This window comes from Gymnogyps californianus, chromosome 3, assembly GCF_018139145.2.
Source record: "Gymnogyps californianus isolate 813 chromosome 3, ASM1813914v2, whole genome shotgun sequence".
NCBI classification, from domain to species: Eukaryota; Metazoa; Chordata; class Aves; order Accipitriformes; family Cathartidae; genus Gymnogyps; species Gymnogyps californianus.
This window is the reverse complement of record NC_059473.1, coordinates 36480073-36497380: the sequence shown is the minus strand read 5'-3', so window position 1 is coordinate 36497380 and position 17308 is coordinate 36480073. Positions and strand designations below refer to the sequence as shown.

General features: G+C 38.6%; 1 protein-coding gene across 1 annotated transcript in view; it reads left to right on the top strand.

Moving 5' to 3' along the window:
• BIRC6 (baculoviral IAP repeat containing 6) overlaps positions 1-17308 on the top strand; it is a 192058-nt gene that overhangs the window by 599 nt on the left and 174151 nt on the right. The window contains 1 exon segment of the mRNA XM_050894500.1: positions 15411-15592. Coding sequence (XP_050750457.1) covers positions 15411-15592 — 182 coding nt within the window.

Genomic DNA, 17308 nt, shown 5'->3' with positions numbered 1-17308 from the left:
CTGTAAAATGTATTGGCGTGGTTGCTAAAAGAATAAATGGGGATGGAAGGCTGTGATGTATAGGGCTGTATTTTTTGATTTTAGTTTTTCAGGTGTGCTTGTGGATAGCATAATGTTGAACCTTCCAAAGATTAGAAGAAGCGTCTTATGCAGGATAGGTGTAGTTCTCATTCTTATTGATATGTGATACTGTAGTAATTTATTTATTGACCCTTAATCTGGGTTTGTTAAGAAGGCTTATTTCTTAAAGGTGTCATTTGTCTTATAGTTCAGAATTATTTAAGAGCAGAATCCTTCATAAAGTTTTTTGATGGTATGTTTTTATATATATTTGCATAGTTCTTTAGGCTGCTGAGTATCTTGACTTTCTCTGGTGCTAGTAACAGTATCCCTGCTATTACGTTAAGGAGGCATGATTATGTACTGACTTTGTGGAGGCTAAGACTGTAGCATCTCCATAACTATGAAGCAACTTTCTTTGTTGCCCATTGATGTTTTTGTACTATTTACAAGGTAGCTCTATAGAAAAAGATCCATATGCCGTTAACAGCTTTTGTTCCTGGTTTATTGATGGTTCTTAAACTGTGGTACTTGTCAGAATATTGGCGGGGGGCTTATTTACTATGTCGTGAGACCAGCCCTTGGAATAGAAAGATATGATTCTTACTAGTTGTGTGTTTCCACATTCAGATTCTCCTTACAGTTGGATAGTTGAGTGTTGCTAATAAGATCTAGCTTTGCTGAGTGGTGGTAGTGAAGGGTTGATGTTTGCCACCTGAACATGACATAGTAATGTCAAGAATTGTACGGAGATGCCATAGGCTAGGTAATGTGTATACTTTCACCTTGAAAACCAGCAACTGTATTACAATGTCAAACTGAAGAGAACAGGACAAAAATCTGTGATTTCCTTTCATAAGTTAAAGTCAGTACATTGTAAAGTGTAAAGGTTAAGTGTTTGGGGGAATAAAAAAAAAAAAGTTTTGTGGAATTATTAAGAAGCTGTCAGCTGCTTTTGTTGTCGATTGCTTGTATTGAAAATGAGGCTCTCGTGTGGTGTTTCTCGCTTTGTTCAGAATTCAGATCACTCTGCTTCTGTAATTCCCTTTCTTCTACCATGCTCTCTCCTAAAGTGCTTTTTTTATTAATAACTTCGTTTCTTACTTTTCTTCAAGCTATTGCCGGAATTTGAGAACTGCTTTTAAGTTGTGGATGAAGAGGGCATAAATCGAGGACTTAATCTGTAATTGGTTGTCTATGTAGGAGATGTTTCATTCTCATGAACACAAAAAGAAGTGAACTGTAAATCAAAGCCTAAGCTGTTGTTTTACGCTTTTCTGTGATAGAATCCTTGCAGGGGATTTGATTTAGTATTCAAAATGCTAATGGCAATTCTCCCCTGAATAGTAACTATTTAAAAATAACTTTTTGCTTTGCTTCTGTTACGTACATTCAGTCATGTATACTTCCTTCAGTGTCAGTCTTCTCTGTCACAGCATGACTGTAAAAGATGGATTCTACTCCTCCTCACATGAAACAACAGAATTGCTTGCAATCTACCCAAATTTTATCTGTGCAGTATAGCTAATGATTACGTTACTGGAAAAAAAATTATAACCTTAGTTTAGTTTGAAGAAACTTTAAATGAATGTCCTTATAGATTCAGACTGGCATGCCTGTCAGAAATCTGGTTCATCTCAGCAGTTGGTGTCTGTTGGGGCTGTTAGCAACCGTGTTCACTCTTGTTCTTGCCCTCTTCAGCCCTTCTTTGGGAAGAGGAGGAAAAGGGAATTCAACTGTTCTCTGATGTCTGCCCACTCTGTACAGTGTGAGCTCTTTTCATGTAGGATGGTAGTAGCTGGACACTCAGACCTGTAGACCAACTCTGTCCCTGCTCCCTCCCCTGCCATAAATGACAGGTCAAAGGATATTGTTGCTTCAGGGACTTCTAGTGCTATAACTAAAAATAGAGTCCCTAGGAATTAAAACTGCTTCTCTTGGGAGACTGCTTGTCCTCCTTGGTAATGGGGGCTGCAGGTCTTTTCCCCTGCCAAAAGATTTACGTTGGACAGAAATGCTGTTGCTCCTTGCCTGAGGAAAAACAAAACATAGCAGGCCTCTCTTTCTAGAAAGTAGAGCAAGAAAAAGGATCCCCTGTCAAGGGACGGGGGGAGAAAAGGAAACACCACCAGGCCTCAGTGTAGCTTTTATTTGCAGTCGCAGTTTACTGGGGTAGTACATTAAGCTTTGAGCTCATTCTCAGTGAAAAGACTGAACCTGTGGAATACTGAATCTGGTAGAGCAGTGGAGGCTGCCTTCGTTAGAATGTAAATGCAGATTGCTGTCTTTGGTACGTAAAAGAGCAAGACAAAAGATTCACAGCCAAAAGACAGTTCAGTTATAGATCAGGTCCAAACATTAGGATGTGGTCTCTGGTCTGCGTGCTTCAGTTTCTCATGTGAACATCATTGGTCTGATGTATGTGATGATCCAGGGATTGTTCTTCTGAGCCCAAACTGTACGAATCCAGTAAGGATTATGATTATTATTATACCACACTGAATCTTCATCAGATCTCTCCTGAAAGTGTGTGATCATCTTTAATCTGTTTCCTGCATGGGCACTGTAGGCCTATTCAATAGGGCCAGGTGATCATTTGCAACAGCCCAGAGCGTGGTAGTGAATAAGAGTACCATTGGCAAGGGGAAAATCAGATGATCCTTTAACATTAATCTTTGTCTTACCTGGTCATGAGGTTGTCCTTTTTATTCCACCAGGGCTGTTGCACGCAAACTATGCATTTCAGAGAGCCAGACTGGGAGTGCAAGGACAATTCTTGTGATTACTGGACATTATGCATTTCTGTGTGTTTGCTAGTAGTGGTTAGTCAGGACTAGTTTTGAATCTGTCATGCAAGTCTATCAAGTACTTTATTTTCCCTCTTAGGCATTTAAATATTTGTGTGCTTTCAGTTTCAAGTTGAACACTGGTAGCCAAAGAGCATGAATGATCAATCTCCAAATACAGCGCTAAGGATGAGCCTTTTCCTCTGCCTCAAAAAAACCAAAACATAAAAGCCAGACAAAAAAACCCCAAAGAATCAAAACAAACTTCCAGAATAACCTCGAGTGACTCTCTTAGAGTTCGTAGAGATGTTTGGTTTATCAGTTCCTTATATTTACAAATAAAATAAGAAAACTGCTTGAACTGGGAGTGTGCTGTAATTCCCAGAGAAGCTTGGCCAGGAACACAGTAAGAAACTAAAATGTACTGTCAGATGGACAGTGACCATCTTGAATGTTTCTGTAGGTTTTTCTAGATTAATTTGACACAGCAATAGCTTCAGAGCCTTGTTCGTTAAAATGCACAGTGTTTCATAGCTAAAGCCTTCTAAATTACTATGGAGACCCTAACAGTAATCAAAATACAGACTTCTGAATCCATACAGGGATGGATCTGTTCGTTGTACATATGTACCAGTTCCTGTAGGGGAAATGGAGACTCTGCATTATCACCAGAGGCCTTCAACCGCTGTTCCTTCAACAGAAGAATTTAGAAGGAAATAGATCCCAGTCCAGGAGGCTCACCTGTGGCAGCAAGTTCAACACGATTGTCCATCTGTCAGCGTTCCCTTTTGGGAAGTCCTGTTTGACTTCAGCTTGCTCACTTTGAATTATGGAGCCTTGGAAATCCATCAAGGGATATCCAGTTCTGTTTCTTTTTGATTCCTTTCCATGTGATGCAGGAGGCAAAACAAGAAGAAAAGATTCTCTTTTGCAGCTTGGAAGTCATATTGAGAGTGCACACTCCTTACAATCTCTAGGAAGAAGCCGTTGGGATACTCTGCCATCCAATTCTAGGCTTGAATTACTTGAAGACATCAGCAGCAGTTTCAACTGTTTCAAGCTCACTGTGGTAATACTGCTCGAGCTGCCTCCTCCATTCCTCAAAATTGGGGCAAGTTTCTTCATCTTCTTGGCTCTTATTTTCATTTGTTCAGTTATGAGAAAAAAAAATATTAATAATGAAGGCTGTTGCTATTAATACAGAATTTTCTCCTTGTTTATTTTCTCATCACATGGGGAGTATTGTCAAATATCTAGTGGTCTGCTGCAGCCCACCTTGTGTTTGAGTATACTTGGATGACAATGCTAATCTGGGTAAAATGCTTCTCAAAGAGATCATTCCATTGATTTATGTGATCTTAAGGTCATTCATGAAGAGCCTTAAGCACTTGAAAAAACAGAATAGGAGGATTGTTAGATTTGAGTTCAATGTTTTATACCAATAAAGATTCTAGACTGCTTTGTGCTCCATTTGTCTGCTAGCTTAATCAGAGTATGTCAGATATCCCTTCTTACTTGCCATGCATCTTGCCAGACTGTCAAGGTGCCGTTAATTGATATTTCCAGGCTCTGTGAAAGCACGTCTGGATTATCTTCTGCAGAAGCTAAAATAGCGTAAAAATAGAGATCTCTTCTTTTCACATGCCTTTAAAGGGATGTTTGCATTACTATGTTTATTGCAGGGATCCAGAAGTAACAACAGACAGCGATGCAAGGCATATGTTATGTTGCCAGGCAAGATAGCACAACATTTTTCATTTTATTGACAGATCATTCATATCTGAACTGATGGTTTCATGGCTATCATTGCAACAGTAGCACTGTATTACTAAAGGTTGCAGAATGGTTTAATGTCAGAAATTTCCTAGCCCTCTGCAAATGGACTTCGAAAAAGATCTTCTGCAGGAAGATGTATCTTGAAATACTTATTACTGACCCGAAGAGGAAATACTGTGCTCTGTGTCAGGGATTTGAACTTTGACTTCCTGCCCTATTCCATCTCACAGGTTGTTAAGGTATTTCTCATTGATATAAAGAATCCTCGGGAAAATACTCATTTTCAACCTCAATGCTGATTGTGGTCCAGCTTTGGTCAAGACAGCTTTTAATATGCTTATGTGATAAACCCTTCAGCTCAGCTCCCAGTCATATTGTATACTGTATTATATAAAATGTAGAAGAAACTTGGCAGAAATATGTTCTGGCAGAGATAATTGATTAGTTCAAGTCCAGAACATTATGAAAGAAAGCAGGTAAATCTCTGTTGGACTAGAAGTAATGGAAACATGGAGAAGGTTTTTGCTTTGGATTGCCCAGCCTAGTGACCTTTAGAAGCCCTGATCTTTTTACTATTCTGAACATCATGGTGATCGGTGGTTTGGATCTAGTATACTCTCCTGTCCTATAATTGGTCCTTTCTAGCAGCCCACCATCATGTTAGCTGGCTCAGTAGAACCCCTTTCTGAGTCTTTAGTTATATTGTTTATAACAGTATTTTTATGGTTGCTGTTGCATTGGTATCCATAACTTGAGCTTAAGTGAAATACAACATCTAGGATTTTATAAGACAGTATACGAAAAATCTGTCCTAGACTGAAGATTCACCTTTATTGTTTCTCTCAAGCTTTTAATAACGATTATGTCTGATTTTTTGGTATGGTGTTGATCTGTTATTTCAGGTTTTCTTTCCAAGTTACCTTCAAATCAGGAAAAAAAGCTGTCCATCCTTGCTGTTATGAGGATTCTTTAATTCTGCCTGAACAGTATGACATCTTTCAAAAATGCTTCTTAGGCTGCCTTGGAGATGGAGATAAGGCTTACAACCATGTGGACTCTTGGACAACTTTTGAGCGTATCAGTCTGTCCTAGGTCATGTTATGAGATAGCTTGTTGCATGTTGTCTATTCCACTGGGATCAGTAGCTGCTCACCATTTTTTTTATTTTTAAATAAAAAATTTACATGTGGATCAGTTCACTTTCCTGGTGGTTCTTAAGTGATGCCACAGTATTGCTTTCTGCTGTTAGAAAGCTGTCCTTTAAATAGTTAATGCTCTCTTAATTGCAGTGACTGCTTGCAGTCACCGGATGAGTGGATGACTGGACGGTTCAAGAAAGAACAGCTATTGCCCTCAGTTCTTCCGTTTGTGAAGTACACATAGATACCAACGTTTGCAGCTTCTTTTGGTTTCTGTAGAGTCAAATATTGGATTGTGTATTGGCCCAATTCCTTTGCTGCCTTGTCTTTGGGAAGAGTATGAGGATTTGGTAAGGACCCAGTGCATGCTGCTAGTCAAAAAGTAGACCAGAAGTCTGGTGTATGCAAAACACTTTTTTTTTTTTAAATTTGCATGTATGTTAGGGGAAAGAGCACTCCACATATAAGGATGATGCACAAGAAGTGGGGGAGAAAACAGCTTTTGCTTTACAGCCTAGACTAGAAGTGTAAACTGACGGAAATAATAACTTATCTGTCACATAAATGTAAACACTATTATGTTTAAAATTTTCTTGAGGTATTTTCTAGGGCTGTTCAGTGAGTATTTTATTGAGAATTTTTTTAATGTGTAACTTAAGAGAGGAGGGAATTTGCCTGTCAGTTAAGTAGTCTTGAAAATTAGTAGCATTAGTGAAAACACATATCCACATCTCAAGTGCTGGTTAGTGAAGGCTTGCATAGCATACAATCTGTCAGCAGTTCTTCAGTCCCCTGTACAGTTCGTGGAGGGAAAACTGTTTGATCCACTGCACTTTCCTGACCTGACTGAGTGTGAAGCAATCAGGGTCTCATCTGAGCATTTGGCAGCTGTAGGAGAAGAGTTTGATAAACTCCGTTTACTGGGCAACAGGCTACAGAGACTCTATCATGAAAAACTCCTTATGGAAAGGAAGAGCTGGGAGGGTGAGGGATGGGATTGAGAACTATGATGGAGTGGCTGGATGACAGTGGGGAAAGGGTTAGAAAGGGTTAGGGAAGTAGGAAGCTGGGCAGATGGCAGTGAAGACTGGGAAGATAGGGAGTGTTTTATTGGAGAGCAAGAAGGTACTGTGGTTATTGTGGAGAAATACTGTGATAGTTAGTTGACCTGTCTTCTGCAGGATCCTAGATTCATGTTGTGATGTAAACGATGACTTGCAACACTACTCAATAGACTTTTTTTAATAGTGGTTTTTTTCTGTTCAGTTTTCTATAGCTTTTGTAAGTCAGAATGAACAAGGTTAGCATTTTTCAACAAATAATCTTAAGTTGCCTCTCCATTAAATACAGAGAAAGGAAAAGTCCTTACTCTGAACTTTTGGAGTAACCTGCTTCCCATTACCTATTGAAGGAGGCTGGCAAGACCAGTCTTACAAGGCTTAAGTTAGCCTTTCTGAATGTCCCCTTTTAGTGACAGAACTAAAATCACTAGTCACCATGTTCAAATATTCTTATGCTGCAAATAGGTGTCTTAAACGTACAAGGTCCTTCAAAGAATTTGAAAAGGCATCCTAAGAATAGTTTCACTTTTAAATATAACTTAAACATGAATGGATCTAGTCTGTTCTACTTCAGCTTTCCTATGTAGAAGCAATTATTAGGAGAATGTGAGAATGCATTTAATTAATTTGAAGTACTCATAAGAATTTAGTGGAGTTGGAGCCAGGTGTACTGGACTCTGAACTGACTTAGAATGCCAGAATGAGATCTTGGAATTATGCTAGAAATACGACATACCAGCTAAACGCTCAGTAGTTATCATATAAGCAATTACTAGAGAAGTTGCCAAGAATCTAACTGAGCTATAAGTCCGTTTCAATGCCTGTATGTGTGCAATTTTGATATTTCCATCTCAAAAAGAGTATAACAGAACTAGAAACTTAAGATGTGGGATGGCTTATGTATGTGAGAAAGTATTCAACCTGAAAAAGATGATGATGGGGATGATTAGGAATGGGGAGGTAAGAGAGTGAGAGAGGTTTGCAAAATTCTGGATGTGTGAAAAAAGTAAATTGGGAGTTGATTGTCTCTTCTAGTACAAGAGCTGAGGGTATCAAAAGAAGTAACTGTGAGAAATAGTAAAATATGGAGCCCCTGGCTACAGAACGTTGTGGATGCTGGATGTTTGTGGAATTACAACAGCGTTGGGCAGACTGATGGAAGAACAACCTATCAAAGGTCATTGTATAAAAAAGAAATCACTTTTGGCTCAGAAGGTCCCTGAGCACAAATTAGCAGGGGCTGAGTGTGTTACAGGAAAGTACCATTGTATGCTTACCCTTTCTTAAAGTCTTCACTAACCACTTGGTTTAGACCACTGTCTTGGTCAAAATGTGGGGTTATGCACATTTTCCTCTGATCCAGTATGGTTGCTTCTGTGTTCAGTGTTGTATTTCCGTAAAAATAATGTCAAAAAGAGAAGGATACGTAGTAACTCAGCAGGCTAACATAGCTGTCGAACTACTGCTGCAGTAATGGAAGACTGCTGTTAGATTTCCCCCTTTTTTCTGCAGACTAAACGAGCCCAGTTATCTCAGTCTTTCTTCACGTGTTGTATGCTCCAGCCATCTAACTGTCTTAGTACCGCTTCATGGGACTCTCACGTATGTGCTGATATCTCAGATGGAGGACCGAAGCTGGACATGGTATTCTGGATGTGAGCTCAAAATTGCTGAGTAGAGGAGACTAATCTTTTCCCCTGATCTACTGCCTGTGTGATCCTCTGCGTGGTAACAGCTTGTCGCTGCAGGGATGCATTGTTGCCTCTTGTTCAGCCTGTCCATCAGGATCCCCAAGTTCTTTTCTGTCAGGTTGCCACCTAGACAGTTGGTCCCCAGCTTCTGTTGATGTATGGGGTTATATTCCATACCAGGTGTAAGACCTTGCATTTGTCTTTGTTGAACTTCAGGAGGTTTGTTTCAAGCCATTTCTCTGACTTTTTGAGATCCTTTTAAAAGGCAGCCCTGCCATGTAATGCATCAGTTGCCCTCAGTCGCCTCCCGTTTGGTGTCATCCACAATCTTGCTAAAGGTGCAGTCTGTCCCATCATCCAAGCCGTTGATGAAGATAGTAAACCATATCAAGCTTTGCTGAATGCTGCTCATAACTGGCTGCCACGTAGGTGTTGAATCATTAACTGCTAATTTTGCGCATGACGGTCTAGCCAGTTTTTCACTTGCCTTGTAGCCCACCCATCTGCTTTTGAGAACTTGCTGCTTCTCCCAGCTTGATATTTTAGAAGCTCCTTATAATATTGGGGCTTGGGGTGGGGGAAGCTAAACCATTTCCTGCCAAACAGTCTTGGGAGTTTAAAAAGTGCCATAACTGGAGATGTTTTCTCCTGTTACAGAGGCTGCAGGATACATAATGGGTGAACTCAGATGCTCTAGTCACTTCAGTGACAAAAAGAGGAACTGGTCGTAAAATTTAATCTGGCAGAAGTTCTTTGTTTTGAAATGCTGTGATGGGAATTGCTCTTGAAGAACGGGAACTTCGTGTTACTGAGCTGTGAAGTATTCCTTGCCTGTCTCTGGTTCTAGGTGGATGCTGTGTAATCTGTCTGTCTGCAATTTGTGAAAGACAACTTTCCTGAAAATTGTTAATCATAGTTTTTCACTTTGAAAAAAATTTTGAAGAAGACACTGTCCTCTGTGAGGTGTTTGCAGGAGAATTGCAGGGACTTACATTTTCACGATTTACCTGCGTTTGCAGGAAGGATTGTAGAATACCTTGTGAGATCTTTCATAATTTGTTCTCAGAATAATGGTATAAAGCTCTGTGAGCAATTGGGTTCTGTACGGTGTACAAGACGGCAGTAATCTTAGATACATGGAGATCTGAAACAACATAAAGAGCGTGGGCACAAAGAGCGCACCAGTGTCTTCCTGCTGATTCAGTCTTGGTTTAAGTCTGTAGAGTGGAAGAGGACCCTATGCCTGCAAAGCTAGTGAGATGAACTGCCTTGATCTCAGTGGGTTTTTGTTTATGTTCTGAAACCTTTTAAGTGTTAATGTTAGCTTCTGTTAGTAGTTGCTTGATCAGACACATCTAGTTAATATTCGTGTGGCAGTCTCCAATGCTTTGGCCCAGATGACACATCTTCCTACTCTAATAAGGATTATTAAAACCAGCTATCATATAATGAAACTGATACTGAAACGTTTCTGTCCTGTTTGTTGCTAAAGGAAAAGATAAACTGTAGATCACATCTTGTTCTTGATTAACTAAATACAGTTTTGACAAATAAGGGAGTTTGAAGGCACTTTGTGATTTTAAGCTGGGTATTTCTGCCTCCTTTAGCTTTCTTGCTGTTTAGAGAACGTTTTTAGTTTTCTTTCCTGTTTCAGCTCTGAATGTGTTTTTGCTTTATTCAGTCATTTTGGGCTGCTCTTCCAGGTGATGTGGCAGATGAGGTGTGTGTATATAGTGAAATCTAAAAGAGAAACTGTTGCTTGTCTATAGCTGATTTAAGCCTGTCTACATCATTTGTCTACAATAGCAACTTGAACTTGTTTTCATCCAATAGATTCCTTTCCGTCCTTTCCTCAAGTCTGAGAATGCTTTTGTTTTGGGAAAGGAGGGACCCATGGAGTGTCTTCATGGTGGCAGCAGAATGCTTTGCTGAGGTGATGTTTAGAGCAAATAAGGGTCTGGACCTGGACCTGGAAGATAAAACTGCACTGCTGAAGTTTCCACTGAAGATGTAGGTGAGGAGAAGAGGAGGAACAAGAGAGAATCTATAACTGATAAATTTAGTAATGATGAGCAGTCATGGCCTGGTTTGGCCATGCCTTAGCCATCTTCTCATTACTGTGTTCCCAAATGTTCATAACCACCATGTCTTTATTTCCTTTGGGAGCCTCTGATGTAAACCAATTTAGAGACAGCTTTTTCCTTTTTAAACCAGACTTGCAGGGGTTTGCTTTTTGTCATCTTTTGTGTTAAAATGTTACCCTTTGCAAATAATCCATAGTTGTGATTTTATGTGGTATTAGTTCAAAATAGTTTCCTGCAAATATAGCAAGTTAAGACAATAAGTTAAACTTTAAGACAGGGGTTTTTTTAATTTGTACTGTAGAACTTCCTCAAACTGTAGGTGTTCTGATATGCTTGCCTTGGCAAACTTGTGTTACTTAGGTAGCATACAATGAGATGTTATGCTTGCTAACTGGATTTTTCAGTTGGATTTATGATTATGTGAAACGGTAGCAATAGGAAAGGCACCTTCCTCGCAACAAATGAGGACAACTGGTACATATGTTTTTTTAATCCCAGGTACATGTGAAAAATGTGTGAGAAGTAGCTGAACAATGTTCTGGCAAGAAACATTTTTGTCTCTAATGGAAAGGATAGTTTTGCTGTCCGCTAACCTGGCTTCTGGAAGGAGAATTTCACACAGCATATTACCATGAGTGATAATATCTCCTAAACTTGAAGCTTTACACCCACATTTCACAATAGAAAGGGGAAAATTAAAATCTTATTTTTAATTCTAACAGCAAATTTTAAGGACTTCTGCAATTGTACCATTCCCTTCTCTTGAGTTTTTGGATTCTCTTGCCTTTAAAGAGCTTGATGTTCAAATCTAATGATACAAAGTTAATGGGATAGGTAGGGCTTTTGATCTCCTGAAACTTTATCCATTTAGCTTGCCATGGTTGCAGTATTTTGATATGAGTACTGAGGTATTGTTTAGATATTCTAGTTTAAATTGGAAGTGCAAAAACTGATATCAGTGCACATAATGTATGTGTTTTGCTGAGCTGATGGGATTTCTGTTTCTCGAAAAATGTTACTTGAATTCTTAATCTGAAGACCTAGTTGCATTCATAGATCGAAGTTATGGATGTTCCTTTGAATATTTGATTGGTCTTCAATCTTAGCATTATGGAATTAGTGCAATGATGCATGTGTTTACCACTCACTTCATAGCTGCAGATAAAAGTGTTAGTTTACTGTAATTTAGAAACTGGGTTTTTTGCATGCTATGCATTAGGAACTTCTTGTCAAGAGAATTACTGACTCTGTGATATGGTTTATTGACATTCCTGGCTAGCAGTTTTCAAAGTGAATTAACTTTTTTCCCAATACTAGAAAAGATCAAAGGTGTTACTATCAACAGTAACCTACATCTCTTCATGATGGTGGCCATGCATATTCAGGTGACAGACACTTTCTCTTAAGCTCTAAAGCTCTGAGGCTAAAGCTATCTCTAGCAGAGAAATGGAGACAAGCTTTTTCATTCTTCTTCTTGAAATGCAAGGCTAATTCTCTAATTAGTTTGGTTCATCTTAATGCCTGCAGACAAGGGGGCACAATAGGTGCTGCTTAGACTGTTATGTATTCTCCAAACAAGTTTTCTGTAATATTTTTTTGTAGGTCAGATTTTGATCACAGGAAATTGCTGATCTCTGTTCTGTATTGTTCGAAACAAAGAAGGTGGAGGATGTTCCTTTTCTCAAATTCTTCATTTCTGCAATCTGATGTTTATTTGCTTTTGTTTTAAGTTTTCAGGTTGCTAGTTCTAAGGTTGTTATAGATGACATACCATAATGTAGTATGCTCTTGGGCTTGCACTTCTGGCATGCTAGCAGCCTGCCAGGTTTCCTTACAGGAACTGACAAAAGGCTTAATGACTTTGAGTTGTTTTGTTTTTAATCCTAGACAGATAAGCTGGAGATATTGGGAGAAGTTATGATCCACTTGTGACAAGACTGAAAAGCAAAATTGTTAAAAACTTTGAATGACTATTTCTCCTTCCGCCACCCAAAATAAATTACAGCTGAAGGAATTAGGGCTAAAATGAGAATAACAATTGGGTTTTGATGATCTTGCTTAAGTCATTTAGTGAGTTTATGTGAAACTTTAGAACTGTGATTTGTGAAGATGCAGGTCACTACTTATTGCTAGTAAACTTAGCCAGGCTGGACAGGCAGAACATAATGTTGTCGTGCCACCAGTAGGTTTTTTAAAGGATATTGGTTTGGAGTCCTTTGGCATATTGTAAAATGTTGATCCTGAGTCAGAAAGGACTCTTCTGCCAATGCTTTGAGAATGATTAAACTTTTCTAGGCATTTCTTCTACAGTGATGACTTCTTCTGGAGTGGTGACTTCTAATTTCTTTAGTTTCCTGGTTCTCAACCTACTGTTTTAATCATATGGGCAGCCATATGTGAACTATAATATAGTTTGTGACTAGTAGTAGAAACATCTTGAAATGTGTTTTCTGAACTTCAAAATTAAACTCCTGAGTTCGCAAAATAGCTTGTCAACAGTTCAGAGGCTATTCAAAGTGTAAACCAGTCAGTTGCAGAATGTGTTTCCCAGGATGTTGGAACGACATTAAATATTGATTGAATCGTTTCCTTGAAGCTCTGTCGACTTAGGCTAAGGGAGCTTGTTTTGTTTTTATGTGCTTTGAATAAAATACAACTGGCAACTCTAAATAACTTTCTAGAGATCGTTTGGCCAAAGTCTTTCTGTTAATGTAACCAACCAAAATATTAACCAGCACAGTGAGAATCACAGCTGTTAGGCAATATATTTCTTGTGCTGTAGTTATAACTTCTTGTTTTGTTTCTTAACGGAGCAGAAATATTATGTTGATTAGGCATGTTATCTGCCTCATTAGTAATCTTCATTGGCTTCTAAAAATTGAGACTACTTACACAGAGGATATTAGTTAGCCATTTGGTGGTTTAGACATGAGATGCCACGAACTTCACTACAGAAATGATAGAATAAGAATGGTCTAGCCTGGAAAGCCCAAGGGCTGGGGCTCCTACAGGCTGCTGAATTCCTAGTCATAGGTCATGAGCATACTCCTGTGCTTGACAGGAGATAAGGAAGGTGCAAAAGAAAGTGTTCATGGTGTTGGGACTGCCAGAAAAGGTGAGCTGCTTTTCTCATTTTCTCTGGGGAGGAGGAGAAGTGATGGGTTAAAGAAAGTGTCCTGTAGTGATCCATCACTTGGATCACACTGAATAGACTGCAAATGCCATGTGAATCTACTGAGGTTTCTAGCTTAGGGCATCAGATACTTTCAGTTTATTTACATAATAGTTTCCAGTACATTGTTGAAACTAATACTTTTAAAGATGTTAAAACTTGTATTTGAATTTTTGTCGAAACCGTTATTTTTCTGTAGAATGACTTACTTCCTTGCGTGCAGCTGTGTTGTCTGTAGAAAGTCTTGTGTGAGGAACTCCAATGTATTGGCAAAAATACAGTTTGAAACTAGTTGATTTGCCATTCAGAGGACCCTTTTTTGTTGAGCTAGGACTAACGACTTCACAACTATCAAGTGATTCCAGGGCTCTTGAAGTGTTTCTGACTGTTATAGCAATGATTACTATTGCAGTATACTTCATGAAGGCAAAGGCGTGTGTCCTATATTTTGAGAGTATATGAGTCATTGTTTCCAAAATTTTGGTGAGAAGGGCAACTGACAACTATTCTTGACCTGAGTTTTCAAGAGAGGATACCACAAATGCAGTGTGGTCAGATTGATGTGCCCTATATTTGGAGAAGTTTTCATTTCCATTTAACTATATCAAAATGTGAAGACGACAGGATTATGTAGCTGTCTTTATGTGGATGCTTTATCTGTATGCTAGCTACCTAAATGGTGATTTTTAGTAATTAATAATAAAATCAATATCCAATGTCTGAGGAAAGAGGAGAACAGGGACAGGACTTGATTAATGCAAAATGTAATGAAACTCTTGTTCCTGTGCAACAAGAGATCTGTGTTGATGGTCCAGCAATTTCTGCTTTGCCCTTTGGATGATGTGTCCATGTACTTATAACAGACATACAGTCTGCTTCTGTAGCAGCAGCAGCTTACACTTTCTGTGAACTGAAGCAATTTGCCTTCTGCACAGATAGCATATTACATGGATTTAGTTTTACAGTCCATCCACCCTTAGACACATAATAATGTTGAGTAACATTAAACGTTTCTGGGGATAATATCCATTGCCACAGCCTTTCCTTATTTATCTGCTAACAGTCTTCCTCCACCCCCACCAAGCTTCTCTAACCTGTTACTGACATCACGTGTGCAGCGCTGAGCAGAAATAAGCTACCTTAGTGTCTCAAGGAACACGTGTAGCATTGGCACATGTTATATGCTGTACTTAGTTTTCAGAAGTTTGAGTATTGTTTTGCTTGATAAAATGGTGTTAATCAGCCTTAATGGTAGTTTAGCAATTTTGTCTTAATTTTCATGCTGATCTGTACAATTCTTATTATTGATTGTCAGCTGACATCAAGTACATCAGGCATCTACATTAGGCTTGAAAACACTAGTTTAGGCCTCCTGGTAGGAGCAGGACTTAAATGATGGCTTCCATTATAGGAATAAAATGGTTGTAGTTGTTGATGGGATGTACAGATTTTGGTTGTTTTTTAATGTAGGAAATATAAAAGTTTGGTGAAAGTTGTAGTAGCTAATGTGCTAGTTTTTGATCATCTCAAGAAGTAAAGAATTTGCTGAAGTGTTACATTACTTTCTGGAACAGATATTAAAGGTCTTTTATAAAAATCTGTTTTCTAATTGGATCTTGCTTTTTGTCTTTCCCTTTATAGCTAAACCAGGTGGACGGGTGAAATGTCAGTATATTTCTGCTGTGGATAAAGTGATCTTTGTGGACGATTATGCAGTAGGATGTAGGAAAGATCTCAATGGCATCTTACTGTTAGACACAGCTCTGCAAACGCCTGTTTCAAAACAAGATGACGTGGTTCAGCTTGAATTGCCAGTTACAGAGGTAAGATGTGGAGAGGGAAAAAAAAAAAAAGACTATGTAAATAACTCTGTCAGAAATACTGAAACCAGACGTTTGACCCTGAGTTTCTAGTGTGATATTAACAGCACGTAATGGAAAAGTTTCTTAGTTATTAGCTGTCGTAGGGCAATAGCTTTTTGCAGTTATCCGTATCTCAAACAAATAAGAGCTTCCCTCATCAAGAGCACATTATTTCAGATGAAAGAACTTTTTAGTGACCAGAAATAAGGACTCATTTCCAGAGCTTTGTCAGTGCTTATGTATGGAATCTATATGCACTTCTAGAAGTTAGTCTGGGCTGCTAGGCATCCTTGAATTTTTTTTGTTTTAGGCTTTCAGGGAAAAAAAGACAATTAAAATCAGATAATATGGTGTTGCTACATGTGAAGAATTAATGCTGGAATCTAACTTTTCTAGCTAGGTCAGTTGGCCTAATGAAAGACTTTTTTCCCTGCAAACCTGACTTCCCTTTTATGTTTGGACTATAGCAGCTGTAACGTGATTCCTCCTGGTTTGAGACAATATAACCAAGCATTTAATATCACTTTAAGGGAATCTAACGTATACATTTTTGCTTAGAATTTAATGCTTAGGATTTTGTTGCATTGGTTTACCTTCAGCTAGCATAGCATTTATTAGGTGAGGTAGCATGTACATTCTTATTTTCGAGTGCTGCCTAATACAAGATAGCTAACAGTTGCTTCTATTCTAAGGCACTTGATGATGAGGAAAGTAGCTTTCACCTTTGTAGTGGTCATGAAGTAATAGACCTGGGAAGTAAATCTGTACAACAATTCTAATTACAAGTGAGATTAATTCTTTGTTTGGGAAAAGCATAGAGCATCTGCCAATGGTAATATTTAGAATAGAGCTTACAGTCAAAAAAACAAAACTGAACTACTAGGTCCAAATTCTGAATCTTTAAAGCACTCTGAGAAAAGAGCACTTCCCACTCATCTCTGTGGGAAATAAATTTATATTGAATGATGCACCACCAACAAAAACTTATCCTGAGCATTGATTTAAAATATTTATGTGCTCTTGAAGTATTGAATAATAGGTGCTTATTAAGAACCAAAAATGTGTGTTATATGTGAGGTTTTTAACTACTTGTCTTGAGTAGGAGTAACAGCAATAAAATGTTGCTTCATAGAGGTCTCCGAAGAGAGCTTTCCAGGTTTCTCAGGCTTGCTGCCACTGGCATCATTTTTACACCCTTTGTGGGTAACTACAAAATCTTGGTATGTGTGGCTGAGTGTGAAGAGACTGACAGAGGTCAGCATTTCCTTTCATAAGTTTTGCTGTTGCTGGTTTGCAGTCTCACATGGTTCAATACAACCTATAAGTTTGTGTCAGTTTTAGCTGAAGATTCTTTGGTTCTAAAGAGTTTACAGACCCTTACCTCAAGGTTAAAATAGAGCACTTCTCTGTAAAGGTCCTTCCTGTAGAAAAAAATTGGAAAATATTATAGTTTAGTAGGAACAGATTTGGGGAGTTCATGGCCAGATCAGTGAGGTGGGAGGAAAAACATTAGCAGTCTTCAGTTCTTACTTTTAATTTTAAAAAGGAGGTACCCAGACCTCAGAAAATTTTAGTAAATATTAAGCAAATATCATACAAACGCGTCAGTCCACCTCTTTCACCAAAGGAAGGTCAAGAACCTTTGTCCAAGCAAGAGCCTTTATTTTTTGTTAGTCT